Here is a 12,019-nt window from a genome sequence, read left to right as displayed (position 1 = left end):
ATGCCCACAAAATTTTGCGTATAGCAAGAAAATTACATGTCTGAGTGCAAAATTATCTATAAGCCTATCCCAACTGTCCTGCTATTTTTTCAGAAAAGGGACTTTGCTGGTGCAGAGAGTGCTCTTTCTGAAAAACTCAAAGCTACAAGAGGAAAGACATTATTTTAAATTTTACATTTTCATTCCAGTTTCTTGAAAAACCATAGTCCTCATGTTCAAAAGTTCATTCATTGTGAAGCAAGTAACAAATCCCTAACTACTGGCTTACTCATCTATCCCTACAAGAAAGCCTGCAGGAAGAAGTAAAGATATCACAGGAAACTTTTCCTGCTAAGAATATTCTGGCTTTTTGCCACTAGAAGAGGACAGGGCATTATTTTCGGGACAGAATTTGAATTCTGCTGGACAGGACATGGGCTTACCAGAGCTAGGTGACAGGAAAGGCTTCATGTCTATATAGGAGATTTGAAGCAAGAGAGGAAAAGAGATGATGGAGAGGAGGAAGAAATTATGTACTGTCCTCTTAGTCTTAACTCACATAAATTTTTGTTCTGCTGTCAGAACCTCATCCTCTCCTAATGAGGGAGAAAATCTGCTGTGAGATCATGAAGGAAGCAAAACAGTATCATCCTGTATGTTGACATAAGGATAGACAGAAAAGTGATATATATTCCTGTGTTGCAGTCTTTACCAATCTATGGTGGTGTGACTGTGGCATCTTGTAACAAGTGTAATGATGTCTATTATACAGTGTTTTTTCTCCTTCATAAAGATTTTATATGTAATTCACACACTTACTTTCTTCCATTGCTAGTCTCAAATACATGATTATCTCAGGTGAAGATTCCAAAAGCACCGAAGTCTCATTTTAGACAACATCCAGATTATTTAAAATCTGAAACTAATACTTTTAAAAAGATCTGAAGTAATCTAAGTGTATAGGCCAAGGTATTCAGTAACATTATGAGTAAATTTTCACTGATCTTTAAGACAGGACCTCATTCTTCCGATACTTTAAAAAATTATACTGTTGAATGCCCAATCACTTAGGTGCTTTGGAAACAGTAGTTGCATAAGTCATCTAACTAATTCTCTAGACATCGCTCTGAGTGTTTTGATATTACAACAAAAAATGAAAGCTTCTTTTATTTTGCATGGCTTGAATCCTGATGTGATTATAAACTTTTCTGCAAATATTAGAAACTTAAAATTGAGAATCTTAAAGTGTAATTAATAATTTTCAGCAATTGTAAGCAAAACTTGCCCTAAACAGTACTTAAAAAATAATTACAAGGTTTTAAAAATAATTATTAGCATTCTGATAGTATTGCTTTGATACTGTTGTTATTATATTATGGTAAGAACATTCTGCGTGAGGTAGCTGAAACACTTGTTATTGTGCAGCTTGTAAGGAAACTTATCTTGCATTTTATTAAACCTCCTTCCTCCGTAAATAATCATAAAGCTAAACAAGTCAGTCAAATGCCTTGAAGTAGTGGAAGAAAAAGATTTAGAATCACATCTTTTGCAATGTGTTTTTCAGTTCTTCCTGGTCGGAGGACATTATAACTTTTGGAGTGGGGAGACACGGCACACAGTGTTTGCTGGAGCGCAGGTCCCTGGGAGCGACTGGAGACAAACAGGAGATTCAGCGGGGAGGTAGTGGTCGAGGCGTGGAGAGGGACACGGGGACAAGGCAGCACAGAAAGCTGGATGACAGGCACCCAGGGGTCCCATCGTAGGAGCTTCTGCTGAGCGCCCGAGACTCAGCAGGATGAAACTCACAGCGCACAGGCAACGTGGGTTCCTTCCAGTTTCTGCCGTACCCTCTCCAACCCCCAAACTCCGTTGTCCCTGTTCTGCTCTCCCGCCACCGTGTCACCTCCTGGGTACGTCCTACAGACCTCGGGAACAATGATCAGGCCTCTCGCTATGAGTGCCTCTGCCTCGGGGCACAGTAAAAACAAAAATCCTCGTGCAACACAGAATCTTACCTCGACAATATCAGAATTCGTTCGACTCTCATGCGGCTCATTGTACTCGGTATATTTCAGCAACACTTTGTCCATATCAGTGCTGGCATACTGGAACAGTTTGTTGGTGCTGTTGAAGATGATCAGAGCAATCTCGCAGTCACACAGAACACTTAGCTCATAAGCCTTCTTCATTAACCCAAATTTCCTCTTTGTAAATGTCACCTGGAAAAAAGAAAATATCGCCTGTCAAAAATCCCCAAGCTGGTCTTTGTAGTTCTTCTTTCTTTGGAAATATGATGTGTGACTGTTGTAGTTTTTGAATTGAATACGTTCAGAAAGCAAATACATAAATATAAATATAGTTCCAAAATAGAATATGTGTGTGTGCTACGTAAGTGAGGAAATATACCTAATTCTCACTGCACAAAACTTGACGCACAGGCAAAGAGCATGGGACTTTTTCATTAAGTAGCACAATGAAGTGTTAATATTGAATCTTTCTCTGTAACTTTTAAATTAATGTATTTTTTATGCTGCATACGTCTTTCCCATCAACATTTTAAAACTGCACCTCAGATTTGCAGCTGTAAATAGTTTGAACATATGCAGTCAATTCTTATTTTTGATAGTGATTGACTTTGATTCCATGTTCCATAACTCCTGCTAGATTTTTAATGAAGAGTTTATTTCATACAGCATCTAAATTGTGTAAAAGAGTTACATTGTCCATATAAACACATTCACAGTAGCTTGAAGGAATATCTAGTGTTAAAAATTCAGACAAATTCTTTTGTGAGAAATGAGAACTATAAAGCACAAATAAAGAACAAACAATAGCTGGCCAGCAACAAATAACACCTTTGAAACAAGGTCTTTTCTAAACACAGAAGTAGCATACTTAATTCATTTCAAATTAGACGCTTAGAAATATCAACTGGCATTTTTAAGTACGAAGGACTTCAGGTCATATTATATACAAAAAAATAGGGATGTGCTTATAAGTTCTCTGTAGGCCAGCTAACGTCCTGACTTCATGCAAGACCTAGGCAGCATGAAAAATATCATTAATCTCTACAAACCACTATTTTTCCACAGGGAATGTTTTTACAATGAAAGACCTGCAGATCAAATAAATGTTTTGGTTTTTTTTTTTTTGTGTTTTTTTTTTTTTTTTTTTTTTTTTTTTTTTTTTTTTTTTATATCTCTTCTTCTCTGCATTAGCTTACAAGTTCCAGTAAGACATGTGACTCAGAATAAGAAACTACCATGAGCTGTTTAAGCTAATTGTTAAGCTAATTGTACAGCTGAATTTTTTTCCCTTCTTATGTTTCTTCATATATGCAATTTCCATTCAGTGTACACAATGACTGTGACTTCTTTTTTTACGTATGTTCTCTAATAGTTTTTAGTGACAAGAATTTTTAAGACTAAAATATGGTTTTGCGAAGTCTATTATTAATTGAATGTAACATGTAGTCAAGGTATTTGCTATGTTAATGACTGGCATGCAACCAAGTTTACAGGCCTGCTTAATCCTGCACTTGTTGCTGCCATTCCTTAATACCTATAAGCAGTAGCACCTCTGCACCTTAATTCTGAGGCAAAAAGATTCGTCTATACATGGTTCGTGTGGCTGCTGTTTTATCTTGTCACCCTCCTAATTCAAGTTAATGCTAACTGAGACCCCAGAGTACCTTAAAATCCCAGCATGTCAGGCCATGGAAAACGTGACCTTTAAGTATTACTAATCCCTATTTGCTAGTCCATCTCAGAAAGATGAGGCTCTGTGCCAATACTATGAACATTTATTCTCCCAAATGCATACTGAATGTTATTCCTCTTATTGTCATTTCAATCTCTTTAGCCTCTGCCAAGGTACTGTTAAGAAAAGATGGATTGCAATTAAATACAATTATTCAAGCATTTTAAAAACACAATTTCCACTGCACTGGTCTCAACTATCCATAATTGATAGTATATTATTTCTAAATTTTTCTGTCTCAATGGCTTTTGATATTTGGAAGGAATAATAAGATAGGTAACAAAACTTCGAATTCTGGAAAAAAACTAGTCTTTCCAATACTTGTTTAATGTTTTCTCTGATTACAGAAAATTGCAATGCATTTGTTGAAAAATATATATACACACAAAAGCTAAACACAGAGAAAATAAAATGTACTAACTCAACATATTTTTCTGCATCTAAAATGCCTTTCAATCAACTTTTTGACCACAGTGCTGTAGGTGGAGTGTCTCTGTACAGTATGGTTTCTGTTGCACAGAAACCTCAGAATTCAGCATGTTACAGCTTCTTACCATCAAAGTACACTCCAGTACAGAAATATCTTTAAAGCCACTGTTTGTGTTTACTGTTAGGTGCTCCTGAACATTTAGAATAACCACATAGCTACGCTGCATAGCACATACTTATTTCATAATACTTATCACCAGAATGATACTGGTTAGAGTTCCTTTTTGTGGAAAGTTAAAAAAAGAATAAACTAGCTAGATCATTTTTTTTTTCTTTCTTTAAAATATAATCCTAATTGCTCTGAATTTGCTTAGTTTTTAACTCCTTGATCTAACTTTTTCTAAATCTATCAGATAATGCTTCCTGCTGCTGCTGATAAATGCTTTAAAAACAATGATATCTAATATTGTTTCTATGGTGATCTGGAATATTACTTTTAATTATGCCATTCATTGTGGCTTAACTTTTTTTAATATTTATTTATAACATATATATATATGTAAATTTATCATGCTTTTACTGCAGTTTACAGTAAGGGTGAACTAGTATTTCCAAATGTATAGAGAAAGGTCAGTAACTGCAGAAAAGATTTATAATCTTCAAGCCATTTAAAAATAAATGGTATTTTTTCATACTTCCTTCTATGTGGCTACATAAGGAAGATGAACATACTTCTCTTCCATATGCTAAAATATTTCTGTGAGAAATATAAATCGAATCTTTATTACTTATCTTTTTTTTGGGTCTCAATTTGTTAACAGTTTGTTATATTAACATACACATCCAAACTAAAAGTATCTAATAAATATTGTGTAAGGTAACAGATAATATTCTAGTCTTGAAGAACTTTTTCTGAGTGGTAAAAATTAGCATAAGTGATTTAAAACATTTGGTCTCTTTTGTCTAGGTGGAAGGAGTGTGCAACCTACATTTAAGAAGCTCTGACTGCACTTGAGCTGACAGTGCTGAGAATGAACAAGACACACACAATCTGCACGAACACAAGCTTCTGGGTAGCTGTAGCTACAGTCTCAAAAAAATCCAGGTGGTCACAGTTTTATTATCATCTACTGTGTTCACAGTTCTCAGTCATATAATAATGGACAATGTTATTTTGTCATTTGGCATAAAGAACACTAGTGAGATCGAAAGAAAACACACAGTGAGACAATTCATCAACATATTTAAAAAAAAACATCCAAAAAGGTGCTTGCATTTCAATACCTGTTTAGTATTTCACTTTTTTTTCTGCAGCAAGAATCAAATCACTACATGTTCTTTCCTGACAATATCAGTCAAGATATGATTAATTATCCCTGCTGTCTAAACCACTGTTAATTTGTAGGTATTTTTCAGTTCACAGTTTTTCTCTTTATGAGAATGTTAGCCAATTTAGAAGGTCCTTTTCTTTTTGGGATGTAATGTTTTATAATGAGTGTGAGAATTGTGGAGAATGAAAGTGGAGTGGAGGAAAGAAGTGCAACAGATAAGAGCCCAGCATTTAACTGGCTTTAAAACCTTTTAAAGCATGTTTATATAAAACACAAGGTTTGAAACACCGACTCAATTTCTAAATACTGTAATGAGGTGTTTTTATGCATAGTTTTATATGCATTGCAAAAAGAGCCACGTGCGGAGAGTACTGCATTTACCTCTGAAGCATACCAAAAAATAACCTAAATCCATTCCGTCATATTAACTGAAAACCTACTAGTCTATTACATTTGTCTTAATCTTATGGTTATTTTACTTATTTAAAAGTTATTTTTAAAAATTTCAGAGCCAAACTGCCCTCGTAACAGGAATGGTGATATCAAGAAGGTAGGTTACTAAAGCCTGCAGCATTTTTGTATATGAAGAAGTATAAATGCTGATGACTTTATAGTCTGTGAGCAAATCAGATAATGATTTCAAGTACTGGGAAAACAAACAAACAAAAAACCCAAGTGAAGTAGACAGCTTCCAACTTCCTTGGTATAAAGGAAGGCAAATTTTTTATGCATTTTGGATGAAATTGTAACTAAATGTGAAACCCACTCTATGTGCTAGAGGCATTGACTAAAGAGGATTGCTAAAAGAATGTTTTTCCACCTCAATTTTGACTTCTTCAATACCATGGAAACACTCTCACCTAGCTTTTCATGAATAACACTGCAAGAGTCTTCTGAGACATGGTTCATGGACTAGTCATTGCAGGTTTTAAGTGGGGCTGTAAACACCCTGAATTCAAGTCTGTACATCACACACTATGATATGCTCCACTCAGGGGGCAATTTGGCCCACAGCAGACTTTCTTGTTTACTTGCTAGTAAGTAAAACTTACTTAAACTAAATAAACCAGAAGGCAATGTTGCTTGGTTGTGAGTATAAATTCTTTCGTGTGCAGAAATTTCAATGTGTATGTGTGTCTAAACGGTGATATTGGCCACTGGTAATAGTCTTTACTCAGCTAAATTTGTAACAACAATTATATGCTTCTTACAGATATTAATACATCAGTGGAGGAACAGAAGCAGACATAAATACTCCCATTTAATGAATACAGCCTTCAGGATGCATTATTTATCTTTGTTGCAATGTATTCTTTGTTTCTTTCTGAATTTTTTTGGTGGGAGTTGGTTTGGAATTATTTTATTTTATTTATATTTTTAATTCAAGTCCTTTTAGTACTTTTTCTGAGGTGTCATACACTCCAAGAGGCTGATGCATAACAGCACTCTGTGTTTGTCACTAACAGTCACAGCATATGTGCTAACATTTTGTTTTCAAAGTAGCAGTCCAGTGATCTTTCAAGCAATTCAGTCCAGCCAGTGGCAAAATACCAGTGTTCCCCTTACTTTTTTCTATCCTGATTAAACAGACATATGTCTGCTGACAGGAAAATGGGAGAAAAGGTGAATTTGCACATAATCCTTCCCATATAAGTTTCCTGCCACTAAACATGTGTGAGTGAAGAACAAGGACCACTGATGCGCAGAGGTATCTGATACAGACACTGTCTGGTCAAGAAGAAATATTGTTCTGTTTGTCCTTATTTCATCTGGAATGTCTACATTTCTGAGACAGGAACTAGAGCAAGGATGGTAGATAAGATATCTGTGACAAATAGGATGTATTACACCAGCAACCTGCCTAACTTATATTAACAAAATAAAGTCAAGTTGGCCATGTGTAAACCAAAGGGTTCTTGACTAAAACGTCGCTGCCAGGCACCTAATCCTATCGTATGTTGAAACCTCAAATAACCACTAGAGAGGCAACAGCTCTTGTCATATTCTCTCTTCCCCTTCCTCCCATCTGATTTTTGTTTAGATCTGTTTGTCATATGAAGAGGCCTGGCTGCAACAATCTTTACGGTAACCCTCAGCAGGACTGGGAAGCAGCACCAGAGCAGGGTTCGCTCTAGACAAACCTTCCTTTATGCAATAGCTGGGCAAGCCATAATAAATGAAAGACCCTTTAAAGAGCAGTGAAGGATCTTCAGCTGCCTGCTTCCATGTTCTTATAACCCTCCAGCATAACTTACAGGGATGAGACAGCAGTGATTTATGCTGGTAAAAGAGCTATTGTCCCAGAAAGCCTCAAGCGTATTGAGCTACAACTCGCTGAATAGTCCAGATAAAGAGGAGCTCTAAGCAGGATGCCCTAAAATTACAGCTATAACAAATAAAATGTTCATGATTAATGAGTATAAAAAAGAAGGTTTTGTACTTGTGTGTTACGCCCCATTTTTGGTATGTTCATACATAAATAACAGATCAAATACTTAAAACAGTGATATTATTCAGTCTGCCCAAATCCAACATATGATGGTAGATCTGTCATACGAATTTTTTCTTTGTAAGTAAAAAGAGGAGAGATAATTGGAAGATGTGTTAATTAACAGATGATATAGCAACTCAGAAATTAGTAGGTTAGGCAGTATCAATATGCTTCCTACTTTAACTCACAAATTAAGATCTAAAAACAGACAGGGATGCAAGAATAATAATGGGTAATCTCTGATACTTCACTTCCTTTTGTTGAATGAGAGAGATAAGATTAAGTCCTTTATATGTAGATGTACAGATATATACGTATTTTAGGCAAAAACCATCTCTATCAAAAATACAGTAGCAAATAAAATATACAAGAAAGCCAACTTCTTTGTTTTTTTGGTATGCTATCACCAGTTCTGGCAGGTACAAATAGATGTTTAGGGTAAAAAACATGTTTACTAGTTCTGTGCTGCTTAAATGTTCATAAGGTAAAGGTCAAAGAATATTTCATTCCCTGCTGAGCAAATGGTCAGGAAGCACATTTGTCTGCATTTCCTGTCATAACAGGAAGAGTGTAACTTCTTCCTCTCCACAATGGCTTCAGTTCTGCTTCCCACCTCCAGCTCTTTCTCCCCCAGGGCTTTCTGAACTATTCCTTGCAAGACAGCAAGGCTGTGCCTGTGTCTGCACTGGCTTTCAGCTCTGCTGTGTTGGCAGATGCCTCATTCACTCCTGCACTCTCTTTACTTAGGCTTCTTGTTCACACTTCAAATTAAAAGTAATTTGACCTAAATATTTACCTTATGTTAATTCACTCTAAATTATGCTCAGAACATACATTTGTAATACCAGCACACTTAACCTTAAATGTAATGCATTATAGAAATTCACGGTTCAGTTCAGCAGCTCTCTTAAAACTTTACTTCTCAGTTAGTCTGGCATTAATGTGAAAAGTGCAGCCAGGGTTATACAGATCACTGCAATTTAGGATTCATGAAAACTTGGGGTGTATTCTTTGCTTACAGAAGCCTAACTTTAGCTCTAAAAAATATAGGACCATGGCCTAACTGTAATGCTATATTCCAAGTATATGTCTTATTGTGTGCAATTTAATGTAAGCAAGAGAAGGAATTCAAGTATGTTAAAGATAAAAAGCATGTGATGTTTAAGACAAAGATTCATTGAACAGAATGATGCTTAGTTGCATAGTTAAGCAGTGATGTTTTCATATGAAAACATTTCCCTGGGGGAAAAAATCATAGAATCTCAGTTCTTGGATAAAATGAAGACAATCCATGAGAGAAGAGTGAAAATATCAGAAAATTGGAAAAAAGTTTCCTATCTAACTTCTGCTCATGTTAGCACTAATATGCAAAACTCTTCTCTCTTTCTACAGGGGAGTTTCTGATTCAGCTGATAGTCTTTTACTCTTTCCTTTTAAATAGAGCTGAAACACAGATAAAAATAGATACATGAGGCTGAAATTAGTTTTGAAACTAGCAGCATTAGGTATCGAAGTCAGTAGAACAAATCTAGGTCTTCCTGCAAACGGTCATTTCCCTCCAGGATATTCTTCCCCTGCCCCATAACCTCACTTTACTTATCTGCTTTAATTTGTTCTCTATTGAGCTGATAACTGCAGTAAGTCTTGGTTTATAGCTTTACAGATTTGCTGGAATCAAAGAATGATAAAAGGTCTATGCATGAAAAAGTTAAACAGCAAGTGTTTTTTACTGTCATACCCCATAGAATTACACAGACATGATCCTTTAAAAAGGGTATCTTACTATTTAAGCAAGTTAATGTTGAAGTGTACACTTCCTATGATATTTAGTAACACTTAAGTTCCCAGCAGCTCATTACAAATTGAAAATGTTTTAAACAGTATGCAGAATCATTAGATAAGCTCAACTCAGTTTTAGTGGTGAATCTGACAACTACATGCTTCACAAGCAACAAAAATTTGCAGAACTAATGAGAAAGATGATCAGAGGGATATAAAATGGTAGATTCCCATATAAGACCATTAAGATATTTCTTAATACTAACTAGAAAAACTGCTGGATTAAAAGCAAGAGGGTGTTCCAGACTCAATACCAGAATGTCATTGGGTCAACATGCCCTCTTTCCTGGATTTAGCTCACAGACCATGGTTTTAATGAGATGTTTTGTAAGTCACCTTGTATAACAGTAATACAATATCATTTACGTCATTTTACACCTATTTATTTTAGGCCTGGGCAGCCCTGCGTGGACTGTTGCAAAGAGAGTTTCAGATGATCCCAGTCTCCCGTAGACCACAAAAGACCCTCATTAAAACCAAAAAAATGTTTCAAACTAATGAAAAACAAAGAGAAAAAATACAAGGACGTTTCCGAGACAGATAAATTCAATTTTTCCTTCATGTGTTGACCATAACAGAGCTAGCTGAATAATTTCTCTCAATTAAGAAAACACATGAAAATAAAGTTCACCTATGTTTTTGCAAATGCCCTTCCTCTTTTCCTTTTTCTTTTTAAACAACCATAATTCTTCACAGCAGCCTTCTCCAATATGACCGATTGAAATTTCTGCACAAAGGACTTCTAGCAGTCAGGAGCTTCCAACATCAGATGTCAGTGGTAATATTTTTGGCTATCAGTTCTATTGGTGGTGCAACTAATATGTATGCAGTCTACTCAAATGGGCTGTTGACAAGGCTAACACCATCTTCTGAGTCTGAGCAACACTACCAGAGATTAATTTCACATTTATGAATATATTATACAGTGTTGCAATAATAAAAATAAAGTCTCTGGTCACACTGTCTGTTTATAACAGGATTTTCTTAAGAGTTTTCTTTTCCATTTAATATCATGGTGATAACTAAACTACACAAGTAAATACACATTTACTCTAGCCCTGCAAGTTATTCATGTTCCTTCTTCCTGTGGCTAAAGACAGAGTGAAAGGGAATTTTTCAGACGGGTTTTTCTGAAACTTTCACAAAGAGAATTTGTGATCACTCACAGAAGATTCAAACATCCTTGACACTTTTGTCACCATATGGTAACTATGAGGGCCAGGAGCATACAGCCAACTGGCAGCCCACGTGAAACGTTACATTAATGGCTCCTCCTAGTTAAAAGCCTGAATTCTGCACTCAATGAAGTCAATGACAAAGATCTTATGCAGCCCAGGGTAAAAGCACTGGGCCTCTAATGTCTAGGTCGTAGTGGTTTTCCTTTAACTTATCCCAAAATGTCAAAGTTTCAAATAGTTTTGGGAAAAGTGCAGATCATATCATATTGCACACTTCTATGAGATTTGCAGCTAGACATCTGACTGGACTGTTTCAACTTAAATTTATTACCAGTATGGTCACTAACGTACACATATCCAACCAACTAGACTTGCTCAGAAGAAATACTCTTGAAGGGAGGTCAGCAGTATTTCTGTCCTTCCCAAGCCACTCATACGTGTGCTCAGAACAGTAAGGGAGTCTCCTACCACAGCAGACAGTACCGTGGAAGAAAACAGCTGTTGTAGAAGTACTCCATTCAGTGATTAACGTAAATAGCTAGTCAAGACACTGGGCAAAGGAGTAGAAAAGCAAGGCAAAAAATCACCTTCTACAGGCCTCGTAGCAACTTAAACCTGTTTGCAAAAAAACTCTGTTATCCAGACAGATTCACCTTTGCACTGGGAGAGGGCAGAAGAATTAAATTATTGCTATATCCCTTTGTTCAGTGTGTGCTCACCTATTTCACTCTTTACGTGGTGTCCTGCAGAGAATTTAGGTGCTTGAAAAGAGCTGAGGATCCGCTGCCTGTGTATATGATATTCCCATCCAGCATGCCTTGTATTGTGAAACCACACTGAGTTTGAATATAAGCAATAAGGCAGTTTCAAATCAATAGATTTGCTTCTGTTCTTGCAAACATCTTTCAGTGAGGTAGTAAGAAACAAAACAAAACAGTCTCTGCCCATACATGGTAAATGGAGCTACAAATAAGCTTTGTTGAATTGTGCTTCAGCTGGTACCTGAATTTTAT

At 36.1% G+C, this 12,019-nt stretch overlaps 1 protein-coding gene across 12 annotated transcripts in view; it reads right to left on the bottom strand.

Moving 5' to 3' along the window:
• MEF2C (myocyte enhancer factor 2C) overlaps window positions 1-12,019 on the bottom strand; it is a 132,720-nt gene that overhangs the window by 65,785 nt on the left and 54,916 nt on the right. For all 12 annotated transcript variants that reach the window (XM_032994807.2, XM_042788034.1, XM_032994809.2 and 9 more), the window contains exon 3: window positions 1,995-2,198. In XM_032994807.2, the coding sequence (XP_032850698.1) occupies window positions 1,995-2,198 (204 nt within the window). The remainder of the gene's footprint in view (window positions 1-1,994; window positions 2,199-12,019) is intronic.

The sequence above is a fragment of the Tyto alba genome, unplaced genomic scaffold (genome assembly GCF_018691265.1).
Source record: "Tyto alba isolate M040663 unplaced genomic scaffold, T.alba_DEE_v4.0 Super-Scaffold_13, whole genome shotgun sequence".
NCBI classification, from domain to species: domain Eukaryota; kingdom Metazoa; phylum Chordata; class Aves; order Strigiformes; family Tytonidae; genus Tyto; species Tyto alba.
This window is presented reverse-complemented; position numbering and strand designations above follow the sequence as displayed.